This window comes from Geotrypetes seraphini, chromosome 9 (genome assembly GCF_902459505.1).
Source record: "Geotrypetes seraphini chromosome 9, aGeoSer1.1, whole genome shotgun sequence".
In the NCBI taxonomy this organism is placed as follows: Eukaryota; Metazoa; Chordata; class Amphibia; order Gymnophiona; family Dermophiidae; genus Geotrypetes; species Geotrypetes seraphini.
In genome coordinates this window covers 125,625,234-125,649,425 of record NC_047092.1, presented here as the reverse complement: position 1 = coordinate 125,649,425, position 24,192 = coordinate 125,625,234, and the positions used below count along the sequence as shown (strand labels likewise).

General features: G+C 47.2%; 1 protein-coding gene across 2 annotated transcripts in view; it reads left to right on the top strand.

Annotated features, from left to right (window-relative positions):
- IWS1 (interacts with SUPT6H, CTD assembly factor 1) overlaps nucleotides 1–24,192 on the top strand; it is a 278,708-nt gene that overhangs the window by 246,613 nt on the left and 7,903 nt on the right. For both annotated transcript variants that reach the window (XM_033957615.1, XM_033957616.1), the window contains exons 12-13: nucleotides 5,853–5,909; nucleotides 5,992–6,103. In XM_033957615.1, coding sequence (XP_033813506.1) covers nucleotides 5,853–5,909; nucleotides 5,992–6,103 — 169 coding nt within the window. The remainder of the gene's footprint in view (nucleotides 1–5,852; nucleotides 5,910–5,991; nucleotides 6,104–24,192) is intronic.

The window sequence follows — 24,192 nt, the reverse complement described above, 5'->3', positions numbered from 1 at the left end:
CTTGGAGGGACATCTTCATGGCTGTTCGGTACTGGCTTCCCAGGGGACTGTCTAGCCCACTTATAGGTTAAGTCAAAGCTCAGTGGTTCTCAGTAGATAGTGACATAGGGACAAATTTTTCCCCGCAGGAACTCAATTTTCCCGTCCCGTCCCCATGAGTTTTGTCGCTGCCCCTGTCCCATTCCTGTAAGCTCTGCCTTAACCTTACAACCGCGGCGGCGTTCTAACTTGCTCTTTTACAGTTTCTGTACTTACAGGGCAGGATCGGGAGGCAGCAGGGAGAAAGCCAGGACTGAGAGGGCTGGAGGAGAGGCACAAGGGCAGCCAGGAGGGGTGAAAAGCTGATCGGGGTAGCGGCGAGAGAAAGCTCCGCCCACCCCCACCGCGTCAGAGGTCGCTTCAGTGCCCAGGCTCCCCCTTAAAAGGCAGGAAGCCTGAGCACGAGGCAGACCGCGGCGGCGTTCTAACTTGCTCTTTTACAGTTTCTGTACTTACAGGGCAGGATCGGGAGGCAGCAGGGAGAAAGCCAGGACTGAGAGGGCTGGAGGAGAGGCACAAGGGCAGCCAGGAGGGGTGAAAAGCTGATCGGGGTAGCGGCGAGAGAAAGCTCCGCCCACCCCCACCGCGTCAGAGGTCGCTTCAGTGCCCAGGCTCCCCCTTAAAAGGCAGGAAGCCTGAGCACGAGGCAGACCGCGGCGGCGTTCTAACTTGCTCTTTTACAGTTTCTGTACTTACAGGGCAGGATCGGGAGGCAGCAGGGAGAAAGCCAGGACTGAGAGGGCTGGAGGAGAGGCACAAGGGCAGCCAGGAGGGGTGAAAAGCTGATCGGGGTAGCGGCGAGAGAAAGCTCCGCCCACCCCCACCGCATCAGAGGTCGCTTCAGTGCCCAGGCTCCCCCTTAAAAGGGGGCGCGGCAACGGCGTGCGGCCGTTCGGCGCGCAGCGAAGGCGAGCGGCAAAGGCGCTCGCCTTAGCGAGGGCGCCTTTGCGAAGGAGCCAGGAGTCTAGGCTGCTCAGCAGCAATTTCAATTTCAATCTTCTTAAATAACTTCTTATTAAAAAAAAAAAAAAAAAAATTTTCTTTCTTCTATTCTCATTATTTTTTTCTCTCTATTTCTACACCTAGCTACACGTCACACAAACTCCAGCACACCAAGGGACTTAAATCACAAGGAAGGAACAATGGAGGCAGCAGAAGGCCAGCAAAGCTTCCCAGTATACTGCATTGATTGTCACATGTATGACTACCTCCCTTCCGGGAGGCAGGCCTACATATGCAGTCGATGTCAGGAACTGGCTAGCCTGAAGAAGGAGGTCGGGAGACTGCAGATCAAAGTAAAGGAGCTAGAAGGACTCCGCTCCATAGAGGAACCAAGGGAGCTTGAACCAACTGAGGACACCACCAGAGAGAACCACTTCAACGAACAGGTCAGGGAGCTCGAAAGATTCATAGAGGAGGCCTGCAAGATGGTAGAAACACAGGAACACCCGCTCTTCAGAAGGGAACAAACTGATGGAGGACAGGACCCACCAGGAGCCACCGGGACCCACCAGGACCCACCAGGAGCCGAGGGAGAGGAACCTAGCGGAGAAACAAATCAGGAGAAGGAAGGATTGGAGGACCCAATCATCGACACAGACCTGAGACCCAGGAGGAAGCTGAGGAGAGGAAAATCTGCTATCGTGGTGGGAGACTCAATCCTGAGAGAGGTGGACAGTCACATAGCAGGAGGCAGAGCGGATCGCCTAGTGACATGTCTCCCAGGGGCGAGGACAAAGGACATCTCCGACAGAATTGAGAGAATCATGGAGGGAGCTGAGACAGAGGAAACAGCAGTGATAATCCACGTCGGAACCAATGACATCAGCAGAAGAAATTTCAACATGACTACACTGACCGAGCAGTTTAAGATCCTGGGGAGGAAGCTGAAGCTGAGGACAGGGAAGATAGCCTTTTCAGAGATCCTGCCAGTGCCAAGGGCAGATGCGAGGAGACAGACCGAGCTGCAAGCAACAAATGGATGGCTGAGGCGATGATGTGACGAGGAAGGTTTCCTCTTTGTACGGAACTGGTCAACCTTCCTGGGGAAAAACAAGCTCTACAGGAGAGACTGATGCATTTGAGCACGGCTGGGACGAGGATGCTGGCACGTAACATCCAGACCTGCATAGACATGACTTTAAACTGATAACAAGGGGAAAGCCGAGAGTCGATCTGACCTCGACACATCGGACCACAGTATCGAGCAAGGATACTGAAACAGGAAAGGAAGATAGTGGACTAGAGGCAAAATGGACACTTTATGGACATAAACCCAAGGATACAGTACAGGACCCGAGAGGCAAGTAGAGCTAAAGAGCAAGACAGGGAGGACACAGCCGGAACCAGAGGGTTATCAAAGAAGCGGGTGGAGGACGGGATAGACACACCACAGGAGGCAGCCCGTGAGGAGACCAGCAGGAGCATCAAATCAAGAGTAGACCCAAAAGAAAAGGTAACTAACCGGGACTTAAATTGCCTATATACAAATGCTAGGAGCCTAAGGACTAAAATGGGGGAGCTAGAAGTTATAGCCAGAAATAAGGACCTAGACATAATAGGAATCACAGAGACATGGTGGTCAGAGGACAACAAATGGGATGTGGCCCTGCCAGGGTACAAACTCTACAGGAGGGACAGGGCGCACAAGAAGGGGGGAGGAATAGCACTGTATATAAAGGACTACATTCCTTCATCCAGATCAGAAACAACAATAAGGGCAGACAGTCTGGAGTCACTATGGGTTAAACTAACAGGAGGGGAAGGAGCTGACATCAAATTGGGACTTTACTATCGCCCACCAGGACAGCCAGAAGTAAACGACCTGGACCTGGAGGCCGAACTGAGGCAGGTGTGCAAAAGTGGAAGGGTGGTGGTTATGGGGGATTTCAACTATCCGGGAATAGATTGGGACATTGGGCACTCAAATTGCACGAGAGAAACTAAATTCATAGAGGTGATAAGAGACTGTTTCATGGAGCAGCTGGTCACAGAACCAACGCGAGGGGATGCCACTCTGGACCTAATCCTCAACGGGCTAGAAGGACCCGCAAAGGAAGTGGTGGTACTAGCACCGTTAGGGAACAGCGATCACAACATGATCCAGTACAAATTAAACATGGGAACATCAAAGGTGAAAAGAACCACAACGACAGCACTCAACTTCAGAAAAGGAAACTACAAAGACATGAGGAAAATGGTAGGAAAAAAGCTCAGCAACAACTCAGGGAAGATGAAGACCGTAAAGGAAGCCTGGACACTGCTTAAAGGCACAGTGCTCGAGGCACAAGACCTGTGCGTCCCAAGGTTCAGGAAAGGGTGCAAAAAAAATCGAACTAGAAACCCAGCATGGATAACAACTGCAGTTAATAAGGCGATAAGCGACAAGAAATCATCCTTCAAGAAATGGAAAAAGGAACCAACAAAGGAGAACCAGGAAGAGCACAAAAGGCACCAGAAAGAATGCCATCGAGAGGTCAGGAAAGCAAAGAGAGAATATGAGGAAAGACTGGCAGGAGAAGCAAGAAACTTCAAACCCTTCTTCAGGTATGTGAAAGGGAAACAACCAGCCAGAGAGGAAGTGGGACCACTGGACGACGGAGACAGGAAAGGAGCGATAAAGGAGGAAAAAGAGATAGCTGACAGGTTAAACAAATTCTTCTCGTCAGTCTTCACCAGAGAGGACACATCCAATATCCCAGAACCCGAGGTGATTATAAACGGGGAACACGACGAAAAGCTGGTACAACTAGAGGTAAGCAAAGAGGATGTCCTCAGACAGATAGATAGACTGAAGAGCGACAAATCACCAGGCCCGGACGGCATCCACCCAAGGGTACTAAAAGAACTGAGAAACGAAATAGCAGAGACACTTCGCCAAATATGTAACCTCTCCCTAAAAACTGGGGAGATCCCAGAGGACTGGAAAATAGCAAATGTCACGCCCATCTTTAAGAAGGGATCAAGGGGTGACCCGGGAAACTACAGGCCTGTGAGCTTCACCTCAGTTCCGGGAAAGATGATGGAAGCAATGGTAAAGGACACAATCTGCGAACACATTAAAAAAAAATGGACAACTGAAGGCGAGCCAGCATGGCTTCTGCAAGGGAAGGTCGTGCCTCACAAACTTTCTGTACTTCTTCGAGGGAATAAACAGCCAGATGGATAAGGGGGAATCCATAGACATCATTTACCTTGACTTCCAAAAAGCCTTCGACAAGGTACCTCACGAACGGCTACTAAAAAAGCTGTGGAACCACGGGGTACAAGGGGATATCTACCGATGGATCAAACACTGGTTGGCAGGCAGGAAACAGAGGGTTGGAGTAAAGGGCCAATACTCAGACTGGCAATGGGTCACGAGCGGAGTTCCACAGGGGTCGGTGCTGGGACCTCTATTGTTCAATATATTTATTGACGATCTGGAGACGGGGACAAAATGTGAGGTTATCAAATTTGCTGATGACACCAAACTCTGCAGCAGGGTTAGGAACACGGAAGACTGTGAAAACCTGCAAAGGGTCCTAACGAGACTGGAAGACTGGGCAAATAAGTGGCAAATGAGTTTTAACGTAGAGAAATGCAAAGTCATGCATGTAGGGAAAAAGAACCCGATGTTCAGCTACAAAATGGGGGGAACACGGCTAGGGGTGAGTAACCTTGAAAGGGATCTGGGGGTGATGGTTGACACATCACTGAAACCATCGGCGCAATGTGCGACAGCCTCAAAGAAAGCAAACAGAATGCTGGGCATCATCAAAAAGGGTATCACAACCAGGACAAAGGAAGTCATCATGCCGCTGTATCGCGCAATGGTGCGCCCGCACCTGGAGTACTGTGTTCAATACTGGTCGCCGTACCTAAAAAAGGACATGGCGGTACTCGAGGGAGTGCAGAGGAGGGCGACTAAACCGATAAAAGGTATGGAAAATTTTTCATACGCTGACAGGTTAAAAACGCTGGGGCTGTTCTCTCTGGAGAAGAGGAGACTTAGAGGGGACATGATAGAAACCTTCAAAATCCTAAAGGGTATAGAGAAAGTGAATAAGAACAGATTCTTCAAACTGTGGGGAGCCACAAGCACTAGGGGTCACTCGGAGAAATTGAAAGGGGACAGGTTTAGAACAAATGCTAGGAAGTTCTTTTTTACCCAGAGGGTGGTGGACACATGGAACAAGCTTCCGGAGGAGGTGATAAGCCAGAACTCTGTACAGGGGTTCAAGGAAGGTTTGGATAGGTTCCTGGAGGATAAGGGGATAGAGGGGTACAGATAGAACTTGAGGTAGGTTATAGAAGTGGTCAGTAACCACTTCACAGGTCGCGGACCTGATGGGCCGCCGCAGGAGCGGACCGCTGGGCAGGATGGACCTCTGGTCTGACCCAGTGGAGGCAACTTCTTATGTTCTTAACTTTTGATTTTAAAGTGTTTGAGGCTTGTGCATATGAGAATGGAGCTTCCAGGAATGGGGCAGGGACAGGACAAGAACTTGCAGGGATGGGACAAGAAAATAAGTTCCCGTAAGGACAGGGAAAAATTTGTCCGTGTGTCATTCTCTAGTTCTCAGTCTTCATCTGCTGGTAGGAGTGCATAATACTGATCTGTGCCAGTCTAGAGGGACCAAAGGAAAGCAAATTAGTAGGTAAGACCTAATTTCTCCTCATTTAGTTGAAAGTTTATCAAACCATATTTACAGTGGATAATGCTGATGACATTTTACAGGGCTGTCAAAAAAAACTTTGGCTTTCAGAGAATGTCTTAAGGAAGGAGCAGCAGCATCTCTGTATGTTTACAGATCTTTCTAACTTTTTTGCAGCTCTGGTGGTCAGACACCTCGCAGGGACCTGGAGAAAGTGCTGACTGGGGAGGAAAAGTAAGTGCTGATCTTTAAAACTTCATTGTAGACATTGCAAGTTGTGAGATAACCTGTGAACTTACGCATTCTCCTTTCTCAGAGCTCTGCGACCTGGTGACCCAGGTTTTTGTGCTCGTGCCAGAGTGCCAATGCCATCGAATAAGGACTATGTGGTTAGGCCAAAATGGAATGTGGAAATGGAATCCTCCCGGGTAAGCAGTGGATTTAATATTTTGACATAATTGCTAATTTTAGGCAGTATGAGATGTGACGATGGCATATTTATGGTTCCTGCCTCTTGTCTTTGGATTCCAGTTCTGCATGCTCTCTCGCGCTCTCTCTCTCTCTCTCTCTCTCTGTTAGGCTACCATCATGAGAAGGACTGACCTGGTTAGTTAAAAGCTTTCTCTACTTTTTTTTCTTCTGTCTTTTTATTTCTTTCATTCACTATAATGTCCATAGCTTGGAGCTGTTAGGAAAGCTATAAGTCGCTTGGAAAAACACAAGAGACGATATGCTGAACAGAAAAGGCTTAGTAAAACACAACGAGCCATCAAATTCAGCATTGAAGGCAACAGGATGCCCTTGTGACCACTGCACTGGTCAGCTGAAGTCTGAGAGGTATCCCCCAGGGGGTTGTGTGATTAGTGCATGTGCTTAAGATTTGCATTCATGTAGTATACTCTCGTAGAACAGAATGTTCTGGAAGCTAGAAATTTCTGCACCACAACACATTGAAGAGCTGGCTATAAAAAACAGCAAGATCATGCTTAGTTTAACAAAAAAAAAAGCATGGTCATGTTTAGTTTTAACAAAAAAATGCTAAATCCACAATCTCTGCACTGACAGAACTTAGGACATTCACTATTGCCGATCCTTGCCGAAGATACCATGACTAAGCTCAGTAAATCTACCCTTTCACAATAATTCTTCACATCTACATTCTAATGCAAAATTGATGCTGTTTTTTCTGAATGATGGAAATTTTTTTGAATGTTTCTTGGGTAAGGGAGCATAGAAAGAGCAGGAAGAGGGTGTGAGCCAGAAGGCTTTGAACATGCGCAGATGCTCAAGGCCCTGCAGCGGCCCAGCATAAAACATAGGCATCAGACTCTTTCAGCACCAGAGCGCGTGTGGTAAGTACAGTGCTGGAAGGGGAGGAGGTGGACAGCAGCACTGATCATCTTGGGCACGAAGGGAAGAGAACAGCGGCAGTGACCTTGGGGGGGGGAGGAGGTTTCCAGTGAAGGATAGTGACGGCGGTGGCTTCGGGAGGGGGGAGTTAGTTCAAAGTGGGAGGACAGCAGTGACAGTGGTCTTTGTGGGGGGGGATCGGATCAAATATAAACTGATATCCCTTTTTTAGGCCAAAAATCTTGTTTTATATTTACGTTAGTATTTACGTTAGTTAGGCCTATTTTTAATAACTCTCAAGCAAACAGAAACTACGTTATCTTGCATCTACCAAGCCCCGTGGGTGCCAGTTAACTTAGAGTCTACTTTACACTCACCCGCCCTACTTGTACAATGCATTGATCTTCAGTTGCACTTGCATACTATTTCCATCATTGCTTAGTCTGTATACCTTGCTTTCATGCATAGGACTATACTTGTCAGCCCTGCTGTTTCCTCTCTTGCTGTACTTTGCATTTTCTGTATAAGTACAGTCTATAAAAATCAGGGTGGATTTGATTTAAATCAAATCGATTTACATCACTAGTCAGAAAGGAAGGCTGCGCGCTGGATAACCTGCACCATGGTGAAATCTACCTCAGGCTGTTCATGCCTGCCAAAAATCAGAATCCAGGTGGTAAAGCTTAATCATAGCTTTAGAAGGCCAGAAAGAGCTTTCTAGGGTATCGCATTGTCCTGAAATCAGACCAAGGAGCTGTGGACTGAATGGACCCCTTGCCACAGGAAAACAGTCCAGGACTGAAGCCTGAGAAGTGAAAAATGGAGAAAACAAATGGAGCTCTTTCAGAACATCAATAGTAAAGAGGCGGACATAATCCTGCTTTAAAATATGCGAAGAAGGGTCAGCACCCAAATCCAGACACTCGGGGCGGCCAAGGTAACCAGTCCCAACAAAGGCATCAGCTGGATCCAAAATAAAAACAGTGGCAGGAGACCGAAAAGTCATAATATCTGCATGGCAACTTCTGCAATTGAGGTCTGCAAGAGGCAAACGAGAGGGCTCCCAAACATGAAGCTTCGCCACAGGTGCAACAGACCAAAAAAAACGATGCGCCCACCGACTGCATCAAACGAGCGGGGTCTGAAGAATATGCCTTTCAGAGGAGCTGAATAAAATCCGGTGAAAAGGTCCACCCCGCAACCATGGCAGGGTTGAGGTACATGCGCTGCACCAAGAGTCCCCAGATTCGGAACGCAGGCGTTTGCAGACTGCAGAACGGCCTCTGGGTGAGATTTTCTTCGTAAGACACAGACTCAGGTTGGGATTACTCAGAAGTGAAGTCCGAAACTCCCATCCCCTCCCCCAGCACGCTACTGCACGTGGTACACAATTGCTGATCTGGTGCCAATCCGGCGCAATCAATGTTGACATTCAACAGATTAGGGGCTGAGGAATCCATCCCAAAAGATATTGAATCAAATCGAGGGGTTTTTGAGGCAGCAATTAAATCAAGGGGTTTTTGAGGCAGAAATTAAAGTTAGAAAAAAAATTGTTTTAAAAATCCAAGATATCTGCTGAATGTGCGCAAAAAATAAACAAAACCCGAAAATAAAAAAATAGCGATTTGGGGTCTGGGGAGGTGGGAGACCTGAACCCTACCCTCAGAAACTGTGAAAAACAACTTTAAAATTGTTTTACAAGCCGCCCCCGAAGTTCCCATAGGAAATAATAGGGAACAGAGAGTGGGGAGAAGACGCTGAAAGGGAAGAAGACAGAGATGGTGGGAGCGGAGGGAAGAAGATGGATGCCAGACCAATTGGGGGGGGTGGAGGGAGAGATGGAAGGGAGAGGCATAATAATAGAACAAATGGAAAATGCAGAGAGAAGGCAGACAGTGGATGGAAGGAATTGAATGAGAAGATGAGGAAAGCAGAAACCAGACAACAAAGGTAGAAAAAAAAATTCTATTCTTTTTTTTGTTTTAGGATAAAGTAGTATATTAGTTATGTTGATAAAAATGTTATAAACAAAGCCCTGCCAGCTAAACATCTCTTTTTCTAGTTCAGAAGCCAGCATTTTGATTTATAAGGAAGGGAAGGCATAAACTAAATATTACAGTACTGAGGCTTGTATGGATGCAGCGGGGATGTGGGAGGGGACAGTGGTCGCAGGGACGGTGGGGTGACAGGGGCGGTGACTGGGACAAAATTTTTCCCCATGCCATTCTCTACCTACAAACTCCAATGAAATAGATGACATTAACCTAAAATTAGGGACTATCAGCAAATGACTAATAAATAACATGCTATCTTTGAGCATTCCAAAGACTAACTCCCTACTCTGTCCATGGAAGGATGGAATCCATTTCTCATCTCCGATATGTATTAACACCCCAATTACTATGGTTTCTTCAGTCAAAATTCTAGGCGTAATCTTCGACATTAAATTAAACTATCATGAACAAGTTAGTACCATAGTAAAAAAACTGTTTCTACAGACTACGAATGATAAGATCATTAGCAAATTTTCTTGATGCACTATCTTTGACTACATTGGTTCACTCCCTCATGATATCCAAGCTTGATTACTGCAAATGTCTATATAATAGTATTCTGCAGAGAGAAATTAGACGACTTCAGATGATACAAAACACTGAGATTAAAATCATTACCAAATCCAAGAAGTATGATCATGTCACACCATTATTGAAAAAAGTCCACTAGTTGTCTATCCCATATAGAATAACTTATTAAATTGCATTGTTAACTTTCAAAACACAGATTACAAGGCCCCTAGTTTTGTGGGTGTTTTTGGTTTTTTTTTACAATATTCTCATTCCTCATTTACCATACGGATCACTTAGATCCACTAGACAAAGCCTACTATTCGTACCCTCCCTAAAGATCATTTACACCCGTCGTACAACCATTTTTTTTTTTTATAACAGCTCCTCTTATATGGAATTCTTTACCCATCCACTTAAGATTGGAAAAAACCTAGACAAATTCAAAGGGGTTTTGAAATGTTTTCTTTTTAAAGAAGCTTTCGAGTCCTAGGCTTTTTTTAGCTTCTCCAGTTTTCCAGCTCTTTTTTATTCTTGGCTAACAAATGAAACTTCCCTCCTCTTCCTATTGTTTTTTTTACCTTTTATCTCTGCTTTTCTTGAATTATTGTAGTTCTGCCTCATCCCACTTTGTTTATTATTATTATGTTCTTGTATACCGCCATACCCAAAGAGTTCTAGGCGGTTCACATCAATTAAATTAGTATCCGATCTGAACACGGATTTACAACATTTTGTCGGAATCACAAGCAACGGGGAAGGAAATGTTTGAGTTATAGTAGGAATTTATCAGAGTTGGATTGGAAGGAAAAGGGGGAGGGAGAAGAGGGCCAAAGGCGGGGAGGGGGAGAGAAAAGGGTGGGGTGGGGAGGATGTTGGTTTATTGCGGGGGAATGAGGGTCAAGTTGTGTCTGTTAATGTCCATGACAATTAATGTTATGTTTTATTGTTGATTACATGTAACCCCTTTTTGTCCCAGGACAAGAAGGCAGCCTATTGTCACATATGGGTGACGTCACCGACAGAGCCTCGATGCGGAAGCCTCACAAACAGACTTGCTTGAAGAAACTAGAAGTTGTGAGTCAGCTGCACCGCACATGCGCGAGTGCCTTCCTGCCCAGCACAGGGCGCGTCTCCTCAGTTCTCAGTTTTCCGTGGAGCCGAGAAGTCCGTCTTTGACTCTCTGCGTTTAACTTACTTCGTTCCTTCTCTCACCGCGGTTTGTTATTTTTCTTCACGAATCGCTGTACTTTATTTTATTTCTAGTTTTATTTCCTCCGTTCGGCTGCCGTGGCAGTCCGCTCGGCCTCAGCCCAGGGGCCTTGACCTTGCAGCAGCTGTTTTTCCTTCTATGTCCCAGCCAGCTACAGGTTTCAAGAAGTGTAGCCAGTGCCAGCGTGCAATTTCTCTCATGGACCCACATAGCAGCTGCCTCAAGTGCCTTGGGCCACAACATCACCCGAAGTCATGTGAGCACTGTGCTACTCTGCAACCTCGAGCCCTTAAACGTCGTCTACTTTCAGTGGAGAAGCTCTTCCAGATGATTTCGACCACTTCCTCGACTCCGAGGCTGACCTCGGTCTCGCCTTCGACCGAGGTTCCTCCTGCCTCCACTGCTTCGACCTCGAGTCTCATCGGACCTTCCTCGTTTGCAGCGGTTCTTTCTTCGATGTCTGCTGTATCTTCCCCTGTATCCTCAGGTCAGATAGCTCAGCAGACAGTTCCACCGGTGGTGCTTAAGGTGTCTAAGACTTCTAAGTCGAAGCACATTTCCACTGCCTCGGTGGAACCTCCAGCCAAGGCAGGTGGTCCAGTTTCAGACGCAGATCCATCCTTGCCGGCTTCTTTCCAGACCATGTTAGAGCAGCAATTGTTCAGTTCCTCACCAAAATGGGACTGAAGCTAGCTACTCTAATCCAGCCTGGGCATTCTGCAGACTCCCGCTAGGTCGAGCCTCTTCCTATGCCTCCTATTTATTTTTGCACCACAGAAGCTCAATTCTGTGTCTGAGTCTACACACTCTATGCAAGGAGCAGAGTCTCTGCTAGTGTCTGGTCTGGCATCTAAGCATGTGAAGCAAAGAGCAGATTCTTTGCAAGTGCCTCGGCAGGAATCCTCACTCCATACAAGGAGCAGACTCTTTGGGAGTGCATCGAGGTTCCTCCATCAAGCCTTTGGAGCTTCGATCCACAGCCTCCAGTCCTATCCATTCCTTGGTGGCATCGGCTGCTTCTCTCTCCGAGGCTGTCTCCTCGATCTTTGAGATCTGCTTCCAAGCACCGTTCTCACTGATGATCGAGACCTTCATCGAGGCATCCATCTAGGCATAGCTCTTCTTCTAAAGAGCATCCTTCTTCAACTAAGCCTCTATATACACCTATTTCTACTAGACCACCGACTCCTCGATCGAGGTCTCCACTTCCAAACCTTGAGGACTCATCGGTTTAGATTGCTTCATCCAAGTCGCCCTATTCTTTTGATGCCTTATTCCAGCCGAAGCTTCATCTTCGACCCAGGCTGCCTCGACAACCTCGAGTCCTTCTCGAGGGAAGGCACTACCAGATCAGCTATCTTTCTCCTCTTTTCTTCGTCAAATGGCTGTTGACCTGGACCTTCAATTGGATGCTGGTTCCAAATACTCTAAGGAGTATCTCGAAATCATGCATCTTCCTCAACTTCCGGCAGAGTCACTTAAACTTCCTCTTCACAAGCTTTTGTCTCAAACTTTTACCGGATGCCTGGATACTCATGCAATTCCAGCTGTTCCAGGCAAATTAGACTCCAGATATAAAGCTCTCCATTGATTTGAGAATTTACAGTTATTTCACCAATCCCTACTTGTGGAGTCATCCTTGAAAAGGTCCCATACTTCCAAGGTTTATGCTACCGTTCCTTCTGGAAGGGAAGGGAAAACTATGGACAAATTTGGACGTCGCATTTATCAAAATGCCATGATGTCCTCTAAAGTCCTCAATTACAATTTCCATTTTGTCACTTATTTTGAGTTCCTCATTGCTCTTTTGCCTAAATTTCTTAGTTATTTAGATACTCAAAAGAACTTTGAATTTCAAGAAGTCATCGCTTCTCTATCACAACTCAGATTACATCTACTTCAGACTTCTTATGATGCCTTTGAGTTGTCTGCCCGGGCAGCTGCTTGTTCTGTAGCGATGCGTCGCCTTGCCTGGCTTCGTACCATTGACATGGATCCTAATCTTTAGGACCCCTTGGCTAATATTCCTTGTGCAGGCAATGACCTCTTCGATGTATCTGTTGAGGCAGCCACCAAGAAATTGTCTGAGCATGAAAAATCCTTTGCTTCTATTGTCAGACCTAAGCCAAAGCCAGCTCCTGCCAAGCCTACACGCCCTCCTCCTATTTACCAGAGGCGTTTTGCTCCGAGGATGGCTCCTTACACTCGCCCTCCTCCTAAGAAACAGCAGAATCAAAAGCAACATAAATCTCAACTGTCTGCTGCACCTAAGGCTACTCAGCCTTTTTGACTGTTTAAAACTGAGCATAACCTCCACCGTTCTGTCTCTGAATTATCTTCCCCCTATTGGAGGTCATCTCTATCATTTTTACCACCGATGGGAGACAATAACATCCGACCTCTGGGTGCTGTCAATCATCAGGGAAGGATAATACTCTCTTCATTTCACTCAGGTTCCACCAGAGCTCCCTCCAAGAGAGTATCCTTCCAGTCCATCCCAGACCGCCCTTCTTCTTCAGGAAGCTCAAGCTCTGCTTCATCTCCATGCCATCGAACCAGTTCCTTTGGAATAGCAGAACAGGGGGTTCTACTCCTGTTATTTCCTTGTTCCGAAGAAGACGGGCGATCTGCGACCCATTCTGGATCTCAGGGCTCTGAACAAATATTTAGTCAAAGAAAAATTTTGCATGTTATCCCTGGCATCCCTTTATCCCCTCCTAGATCAGAACGACTGGTTATGCTCTCTGGATCTCAAGGAGGCTTATACTCATATTCCCATTCATACGGCCTCCTGCCAATATCTCAGATTTCGGGTGGGGAATCTGCATTATCAATACAGAGTGCTGCCCTTTGGCCTGGCTTCATCTCCCAGAGTATTGACCAAGTGCCTGGAAGTGGTAGCTGCAGCTCTCAGACCCCATGGTCTTCAGCTATTTCCCTACCTAGATGACTGGCTCATCAAAGATTCAACATCTCAAGGGCTTATTGTAGCGACCCAACGGACTACGTGGTTCCTACAGAGTTTGGGATTCGAAATCAACTTTCCCAAATCCCAACTTCAGCCCTCTCAGAATCTACAATTCATCAGAGTTGTCCTGGACACTATCCAACTCAGAGCATTCCTTCCACAACAACGTCTGGAAGCTCTCCTTCAACTCTGTCATACAGTGTCTTTCCGCTCCTTCATATCAGCGAGACACATGATGGTACTTCTGGGTCACATGGCCTCCATAGTACATGTGACTCCTTTTGCCAGACTTACATAGAAACATAGAAACATAGAAAGATGACGGCAGAAAAGGGCCATAGCCCATCAAGCCTGCCCACTCCACTGACCCACCCCAATAGTCTAGATGGACTTCACCTCAGAATTCCTCAGTGGACCCTGGCATCTCAGTGGACGCAGGTTTGCGACCCACTTTCTGGACACATAACAGTCACTCCTTCATTGAAGCAGTCTCTCTGTTGGTGAATGCTCTCTTCCAATCTCTCCAGAGGCTTCCTTTTTCAAATGCCCCCCATCAGAAAGTCCTCACGACAAATTCTTCAACCTACGCTTGGGGCGCTCATCTCGATGGTCTCAGTACACAAGGCCACTGGACCAGTACGGATCGTCAGTGTCACATCAATCTGTTGGAACTCAGAGCGATTTTCAAGGCTCTTAACGCTTTTCAACATCTTCACAATCAGGTAGTCCTCATTCGGACAGACAACCAAGTCGCCATGTATTATGTCAACAAACAGGGAGGGACAGGATCTTCCTCCCTTTGTCAAGAAGCTCTGAAGATTTGGGACTGGGCAATCCGCCACAACACCTTCCTCAAAGCTGTCTATATCCAAGGGGCGATAAATTCCTTGGCGGACAACTTGAGTTGTCTTCTGCAACCTCACGAATGGACACTCCATTCCTCGCCTCTTCATCACATTTTTTCACAGTGGGGAATGCCTCAGATAGATCTCTTTGCAGCTCCCCACAACCACAAACTGCCTCAGTTCTGCTCCAGAATATATTTTCCTCGTCACCTCGAGGCAGATGCTTTTCTTCTGGAATGGACAAATCTCTTCCTGTATACATTTCCTCCATTCACTCTCATTCTCTCTCATTCTCAAGACTGGTCAAGTTGAAGAACGATCATGTCACCATGATTCTGATTGCTCCTCCGGTGGCCGAGACAACCTTGGTACTTCCTTCTACTTCAACTCAGCAGCAGGGAACCATACCTTCTACCAGTTTTTCCATCTCTGCTTACACAGGGTCAGGGAACTCTGCTTCATCCCAACCTGCAGTCTCTACACCTGACAGCTTGGTACCTCTCAACATGACTCCTCTTCAGTTTTCTCAACCTGTAAGAGACATTTTAGAGGCTTCTAGGAAGCCTACCACTAGACAATGCTATCAACAAAAATTGACTAGGTTTTCTACGTGGTGTTTTTCTCATGATAAGGAGCCTCAACATTCCTCCTTATCTTCTGTTTTGGATTACCTTTTGCACTTATCCACTTCTGGTCTCAAATCTACATCGATCCGAGTCCATCTCAATGCAATTGCGGCTTTCCATCAGCCTATTGAAGGCAAACCCCTCTCTGCTCATCCGGTGGTTTCCAGATTCATGAAAGGACTTTTCAATCTCAAACCTCCTCTCAAACTGCCTCCTGTGGTTTGGGACCTCAATGTTCTTGCTCAATTAATGAAGCCTCCATTTGAACCAATGTCTATGGCTCATCTGAAGTATCTCACTTGGAAAGTGGTGTTTCTCATTGCCCTCACTTCTGCTCGAAGAGTCAGTGAACTGCAAGCTTTAGTTGCTGATCCACCTTTTACTGTCTTCCAAGGTGGTCCTCCATACTCATCCTAAATTCCTTCCTAAGGTGGTATCGGAATTTCATCTCAACCAATCCATTACTTTTCCAGTGTTTTTTCCAAAGCCTCATTCTCATCCTGGAGAATCAGCTCTTCATACTGTGGACTGTAAACGTGCTTTGGCCTTTTATTTGGAACGCAACAAACCTCACAGAACTGTTCCTCAACTTTTTGTTTCCTTCGATCCAAACAAGTTGGGACATCCTATCTCTAAGCGTACCATCTTCAACTGGATGGCTGCTTGTATTTCCTTCTATGCCCAGGCTGGATTACAACTACAGGGTAGAGTCACAGCCCATAAAGTCAGAGCAATGGCAGCTTCAGTAGCTTTCCTCAGATCTACATCTATTGAGGAAATTAGCAAAGCTGCTACATGGTCCTCGGTTTATACTTTCACTTCTCACTATTGTCTGAATGTTTTCTCCAGACAGGATGGCCAGTTTGGCCGGACAGTATTACAAAATTTATTCTTCTAAATTGCCAACACTCCCACCATCCCATTCTGGTTAGCTTGGAGGTCACCCATAGTGAGAATAGGCTGCCTGCTTGTCCTGGGATAAAGCACAGTTACCGTAACAGGTGTTATCCAGGGACAGCAGGCAGCTATTCTCGCAACCCGCCCACCTCCCCTGGTTGGCTTCTCTGCTAGCTATCTGAACTGAGGAGACGCGCCCTGTGCTGGGTGGGAAGGCATGCGCAGTGTGGCTGACTCGAAACTTCTAGTTTCTTCAAGCAAGTCTGCTTGCGAGGCTTCCGCATCGAGGCTCCGTCGGTGACGTCATCCATATGTGAGAATAGCTGCCTGTTGTCCCTGGATAATACCTGTTACGGTAATTAACTGTGCTTTTCTTACTGTACATTACCTAGAAATCACGATAGGTAATTAATTAAAAATTTTAATAAACTTGAAACTTCAATAACAGCAAGTTTTTCATACCATTCCAACTCTTGTATCCCGCAAATGTCAGCTTGGAATCATTGTGACTTACATAATATTAGAAATGCTACAGAAACATAGACATCATGCAAGAAATTGTATGGGAGATATCATGCGGTGACTGAATAGGAATGGTTCAGAGCAGTGAGGAGAAAAGGTGTATTATCAGTGCTTTCCTGAATTTGAAAGTTTGTGGGTGTTTGTCAAAGGCTGCCCGAGAGGCTATTCCAGATTCTGGGGCCCTGGAACTCAAAGGTGGTCTTAAATAAAGCCTTCCTTCAAACATGGCGGGCGGAGGGGGGTGGTAGTTTCCAGCGTTGGATTGTCCTCAAGTTGTGGAAGGATTGTGTGATTTGGATAGCGGATGTGAGTCCAGCTGAGTTTTTGCCATATATGGCCTTGTGTACCATGCTTGCAACTTTGAATTGGACCCTGCTTCTGATTGGCAGCCAGTCTAAACTAAACTAAACTAAAACTTAAGTTTGTATACCGCATCATCTCCATAAAGATAGAGCTCAGCACGGCTTACAGGTAATTCAATAAATGAGGGAAGGTCATAATAAGAAATTAGAGGTTATGAAGAGGATAGCTAGCTTTACGTTTTGGAGAAAAGCCAGGTTTTCAGATGCTTTCAGAATGGAAAGGGAAAAATTGCAAGGGAAAAAGTGCTCATTGTGCTCCAGACACAAGGCACTCGCGGCCGGCCTGTGCAAGCATTGTACAGGCCTGTGCGGTGGGGAATCCTCTTCATTATTGGGTGCCGGTTGCCAGGGAACCCCGCCGCAAGTGCCTTGCGAGTCGGCTTCATATTGCAGGGAAGCCCGGGCTTCCCACAAAGCCCATGTGAGAGGTTCCCTAACTGTCAGGGTACAAAGAATTCACTTACCACTGATGCAGCTGGGGATTCCCTTACCGCGTTGGTTGGCTCCTTAGCCTAGCAGCAGGAAAAGCCCAGGCTTTTCAGATGCTACAGGCCTCTGAAACTCCGATTTCGGCAGGAAACACCTCTTTCATTTCAGTTACCTCAGGTGACCTTCCCCCTGTATTAGAGAAACAGGGGCAAGGTGGGGTCCCCTTCTGTGGCATGGTGTCCCTTGGGGCCGCCGGGGGTTCCCCCCCCCCCATGAATTTATGTGGCACTCCGGGAGGTGGGGGGGTTGCACTCGACGTTTTCTGCGGTGCGGCCCCAGACAGCGTCGGTTTTGACCCCCCCCCTCTACGCCTCTCGTCCAAGCTGCCCCGGGTGGGCGAGGATTTTTATGCTGAGGAGCACGATGAGGTGGATGAGGACCTGGATCTTTGGGGAGATCTCCAGGATCTTCTTGGGGGGCTGGATTCTGCCAGCTGTGGGTTTGACCTCCCGAATACTGGCAAGGATTTGTCTGTAGTGTGCATTTTTCAGTGGGACGAGCTTCATGAGCTGATTATTCAGGTCTCCTCTGTTGAAGTTTGAGGATACCGTATCAGAGCACCCGCGTAACGTGGACCCCTTGCTGTGGGAGATCAGCTCTGCTTCCCGCTCTTTCCCTATGCATCAGGATATTTGGGATATGCAGGTGCCAGAGGCACCCTTTCGCTTTTCTCATTCCATGGCCCGCCTGTATCCCATCCCAGAAGGGGATTGGGACACTCTGAAGTCTACAGTGGTGGTCACGATAGTCTCGGCCATCTCAAAGTGCCATATTGTGCCTGTTGAAGGTGGTGCTGCCTTGAAGGACCCGGAGGAGCATAAGTTGGAGTCCCTCCTTAAGCAGAGTTTTGATGTGGCAGCTCTGGCCATCCAGGCGGGCTGGTGGCTCAGGTGTGTTTTCGCTGGGCCGAGCGGGTCCAAGTTAGGAACTACTAGAAGAGGAAGTTGTCAAAATTGAGAAGGGTACTTCTTATCTTTCAGATGCCATGTATGACCTCTTGTGAGATTCTGCCAAGTCTATGGCTTTTGAAGTGGTGGCCCACCGTACCCTTTGGCTTTGTGCATGGTCTGCAGACGCGGTGTCCAAAGCTAAGTTGACGATATTTCCCTTTAAGGGATCTTTCTTGTTTGGTGAGGATTTGGACAAGCTGGTTCAGTCCTTAACTGATTCTAAAGTGCCTCATTTGCCTGAGGATAGGCCTCGGCCTCTAGCTCGGGGGCGGGGGGTGTTGCTCGGGGGCATGATTTCCACCCTGGTCAAAGGGCCCCTTCTTTTCCGTCGCCTGGGCATGCCCGAGGCCGGTACTTTCGGCGCATACAGTCCCTTCGAGGGGCCCGCGGAGGGGCTGAAAATGCCCCCATCGGGTCCCAAGCAGCACATCCTGCACAATTACTCCTTGCCAGCACCCACTTTGGTTCCGGTGGGCACTCAGCTGTGCGTATTTTACCCAAAGTGGGCAGAGATCATGTCAGATCAGGGGAGATATGATTCAGATGTTCAAATACTTGAAAGGTATTAACATAGAAGAAATCTAGAGGTGATTCGGGACGGGTATGCTCTGCAGTTTGCCCAGACCTTACCAGAACATTTTCTTACTTCTCAGGTGGTGTACAAGCAGCAGGCCTTTTGCCAGACCCTCCAGAGATTGTTGGATCTCAAATCAGTTGTTCCTGTGCCCCCTCAGGAGTGTTGCACCGGCAGGTACTCGATTTACTTTGTGGTGCCCAAGTAAGAGGGGACCTTTCGGCGCATCTTAGATTTGAAAGGGGTCAACAAGGCTCTCAAGGTTCCTTCTTTCTGGATGGAAACTCTGAGATCAATCATTCTGGTGGTTCAGTCAGGGGAGTATCTGACTTCTCTCGATCTGATGGAGGCCTACTTGCATGTACCGATTCGGGCCCCGAATCAGCATTTCCTTCGCTTTGCGATCTTGGGTCAGCACTTTCAGTTCTGTGCGCTTCCCTTTGGCCTGGCCACAGTGCCGCGGACGTTCACCAAGGTTGTCGTCACAGCAGCTTTGCGACAAGAGGGCATTCTACTTCACCCTTATCTGATTGATTCATGGATCTGGAACTCTCAAATGGAGAGTGAACTTCCTAGAATCTAATGGGTTACAGGATCTGAGGCAACATGACTTTACTAAAGATAAATCTTGTCAAACGAACCTGATTGGGTGACCAGAGAGCTGGATCGAGGACATATGCTAGATGTAGTTTACTTAGATTTCAGCAAAGCCTTTGATACGGTTCCTCATAGGAGGCTCTTGAACAAACTTGAAGGGCTGAAGTTAGGACCCAAAGTGGAGAACTGGATTAGAAACTGGTTGACATACGCCAGAGGGTTGTGGTTAATGGAAGATGCTCGGAGGAAAGAAGGGTGAGTAGTGGAGTCCCTCTGGGTTCGGTGCTGGGGCCGATCTTGTTCAATATGGTTGTGGCATTGCTGAAGGGTTAGAAGGAAAGGTTTGCCTTTTTGCTGATGATACCAAGATTTGTAATACAGTAGACACCGAGGAGGAAGTGGAAAACTTGAAGAAAGATCTACAAAAGTTAGAGGAATGGTCTAATATCTGACAACTAAAATTCAATGTAAAGAAATGCAGAGTAATGCATTTGGGGATTAATAATCGCAAGTAGCTGTATATGCTGGGAGGTGAGAGGCTGATATGCATGGATGGGGAGAGGGACCTTGGGTGGTAGTGTCCGAAGATCTAAAGGCGAAAAAACAGTGCGACAAGGCGGTGGCTGCTGCCAGAAGGATGCAGGGCTGTATAAAGATAGGCATAACCAGTAGAAGAACGAAGGTGTTGATGCCCCTGTACAGGTCGTTGGTGAGACCCCACTTGGAGTATTGTATTCAGTTTTGTAGACCGTATCTGGTGAAGGACACAAAAAGGCTTGAAGGGATCCAGAGGAGGGTGACAAAAATGATAGGAGGTTTGCACCAAAAGACGTACGAGGAGAGACTGGAAGCCCTGAATATGTATACCTTAGTGGAAAGGAGTTACAGGGGAGATATGATTCAGATGTTCAAATACTTGAAAGGTATTAACATAGAAGAAAATCTTTTCCAGAGAAAGGAACATGGTAAAACCATAATTTGAGGTTGAGGGTTGGTAGACTCAAGCGCAATGTAATGAAATTCTTCTTTATGGAGAGGGTGGTGGATGCCTGGAATGTGCTCCTGAGAGAGGTGGTGGAGAAGAAAACGGTGATGGAGTTCAAAAAAGCATGGGATGAGCATAGAGGACTAAGAACAACTCTGGTCCTTGAGGGCCGGAATCCAATTGGGTTTTCAGGTTTTTCCCAATGAATATGCATTGAAAGCAGTACAAGCAAATAGATCTCAGGCATATTCATTGGGGAAATCCTGAAAACCCGATTGGATTCCAGCCCGCAAGGACAGGAGTTGCTCATGTCTGATCTAGAATCAGAAAATAATAGTAAATATTGAATAACTAAGTCCAGTACAGGGCAGACTTGCACGATCTGTGTCTGTACATGGCCGTTTGGTGGAAGATGGGCTGGGGAGTGCTTCAATGGCTGGGAAGGTATAGATCAGGGCTGCCCAAGTCCGGTCCTCGAGATCTACTGGCAGGCCAGGTTTTCAGGATATCCACAATGAACATGCATGAGAAAGATTTTCCTGCACTGCCTTCTTGGTATGCAAATCTCTCTCATGCAGGGGGTCTTGCTTGGTCTTCTCTCCGAGTTCAGCTTGTGACCTTGTCAACTTTTCGTGGGTTGCTGCATGGTTAGCGTTTGACTGCCATTCCTGATACCATTTACTACTTGTGGGCGGCCAAATTACTCAAGCCTCCCGTGCGGCCTTCTGTGCCATCTTGGGATCTAAATCTGGTCCTTTCCATGCTGGTGTGCCCTCCTTTTGAACCTTTGGGTGCCTGCTCATTGAAGGACATTACCCTCAAAGTGGTCTTCTTGGTGGCTATTACATATGCTAGACGTGTTCTGAGCTGCAGGCTTTCTCTTTTCGGTCTCCCTTCCTGGAGTTTTCTAAGAGGTGGGTCGTGTTGTGGCCTGTTCCTTCCTTTCTGCCAAAAGTAGTTTCTCCTTTTCATGTCAATCAGGTAGTGGTCCTCCTGGTGTTGAGTAGTCGGGAGGGATCTTCTGAGCAGAAACAGTTGTGCAAGTTGGATGTCAGTCGGGTTCTTTGCTCTTATGTGCAGAGGACCCAGGAGATCAGGAAATCAGGATTTGTTCTTATAGAAACATAGAAACATAGAAAGATGACGGCAGATAAGGGCTACAGCCCATCAAGTCTGCCCACACCATTTACCCACCCTCTTAAGTCTACTGACCCCCTAAAGTATAATTGTAATTATACTGTCACTCTACTGACCTGCTCATTCAAGTCCATACCCTAGTGACTCTATCCCTTGGCATGACCCTCGTAGGGATCCCACATAGGTATCCCATTTGTTCTTGAAGTCTGGGACGCTGCATGCCTCGACTACCTGCACTGGAAGCTTGTTCCAATGCTCAATCACTCTCTCTGTGAAGAAGTACTTCCTGGCGTCTCCACGAAACTTCCCTCCCCTGAGTTTGAGCGGATGTCCTCTTGTGGTCGAGGGTCCCTTGAGAAGAAAGACATCATCTTCCACCTCGACCCGTCCTGTGATGTATTTAAATGTCTCAATCATGTCTCCCCTCTCCCTACGCTCTTCGAGAGTGTAGAGCTGCAATTTGCTCAGTCTTTCTTCGTACGGGAGACCCTTTAGCCCCGAGACCATCCTGGTGGCCATCCGCTGAACTGATTCAATTCTGAGCACATCCTTACGGTAATGTGGCCTCCAGAATTGCACACAGTATTCCAGATCAGGTCTCACCATGGCTCTGTACAATGGCATTATGACTTCAGGCTTCCTGTTGACGAAGCTTCTCTTGATACAACCTATCATCTGCCGTGCTTTAGATGAAGCCTTCTCCACTCGAGTGGCTGCTTTCATGTCAGCACTGATGATTACTCCTAAGTCTCGTTCTGCCGTAGTCCTGGTTAAAGTTTCTCCATTCAGGGTGTAAGTTCTGCAAGGATTTCCGTTACCGAGATGCATGACCTTACATTTCTTGGCGTTGAAGCCCAGCTGCCAGATCGAGGACCAATTTTCTAAAGTACGCAGGTCTTGCTCCATAGCATCCTGTAGATTATAGCCGTTTACTATATTGCATAATTTGGCGTCATCAGCGAATAAGGTTACCTTGCCTTGAAGCCCTTGAGTCAGATCCCCAATGAATATGTTGAAGAGGAGTGGGCCCAGGACTGAACCCTGTGGCACTCCGCTAGTCACGTCCGACATTTTAGAGAGGGTACCGTTAACCACCACCCTCTGAAGTCTGCCACTAAGCCAATCTTTAACCCATGCAGTTAGAGTCTCTCCTAATCCCATCGATTTCATCTTGTTCAGCAGCCTGCGGTGTGGGACGCTGTCAAACGCTTTGCTGAAGTCCAGGTACACGACGTCCAAGGACTCTCCTGAGTCCAGTCTTCTTGTTACCCAGTCAAAGAAGCTGATAAAATTGGACTGGCATGACCTACCCTTGGTGAATCCATGTTGACTGGGATCCCGGAGATTTCCCTCGTTCAGGATCGTATCTAATTTATACTTAATTAGTGTTTCCATGAGTTTACACACTATTGAGGTGAGGCTTACCGGTCTATAGTTTGCAGCCTCAGCCTTGCAACCCTTTTTATGTAGAGGAACGACATTGGCTGTTTTCCAGTCTAACGGAACTTTCCCCGTACTTAGTGAGAGATTGAAGAGCACTGCCAACGGTTCCGCCAGAACATCTCTCAATTCTCTGAGCACTCTTGGGTGTAAATTGTCCGGTCCCATGGCCTTGTTTACCTTTAGCCTTGCCAGTTCGTTGTAGACGTCCCCAGGTGTGAACTCAAAATTCTGAAACGGGTCATCCACGTCTTGTTTTACCTTCAACTGTGGTCCGTGTCCCGGTGCTTCGCAGGTGAAGACTGAGCAGAAATATTCATTTAGTAGTTCTGCTTTTTCTGAATCCGCCACCGTGTAGTTTCCGTCCGGTTGTCTAAGGCGTACTATACCGTCTGTGTTCCTTTTCCTATCACTGATATACCTAAAGAAGGATTTGTCCCCTTTTTTAATGTTTTTTTGCCAGAGTTTCTTCCACTCGAAGTTTGGCCTCCCTAACTGCTGTTTTGACCGCTGCAGATCTGGTCTTATATTCTACTTTAGTTTCTCTTCTCTGCGTACGTTTGTAGGAAAGAAATGCTTTTTTCTTCTCCTTAATGAGGTGCGAGATCTCTTCAGTGAACCATTGGGGTTTGTTGTTTCTTTGCCGTTTATCTACTGATTTTATGTAGTGATTAGTTGCTTCGTGTATGGATGATTTCAGGTACGACCACATAGTTTCAACATTGCTGGTCTCTGCTTGGTCCTGCAGCGTCTGATGAACGAAATCTCCCATGCGTGCGAAGTCGGTGCCCCGGAATTTGAGCACCTTTGTTTTTGTAATTGATTTAGGGGATCCTTTCCCAAGGTTGAACCATACCATATTATGGTCACTGGAGGCTAGTGTATCTCCTACCGAGACCTCTGAGACGCTTTCCCCGTTGGTGAGTACCAGGTCTAGGATTGCCTGGGCCCTAGTGGGCTCCGTTACCATCTGTCTGAGATGTACTCCTTTTATGGAG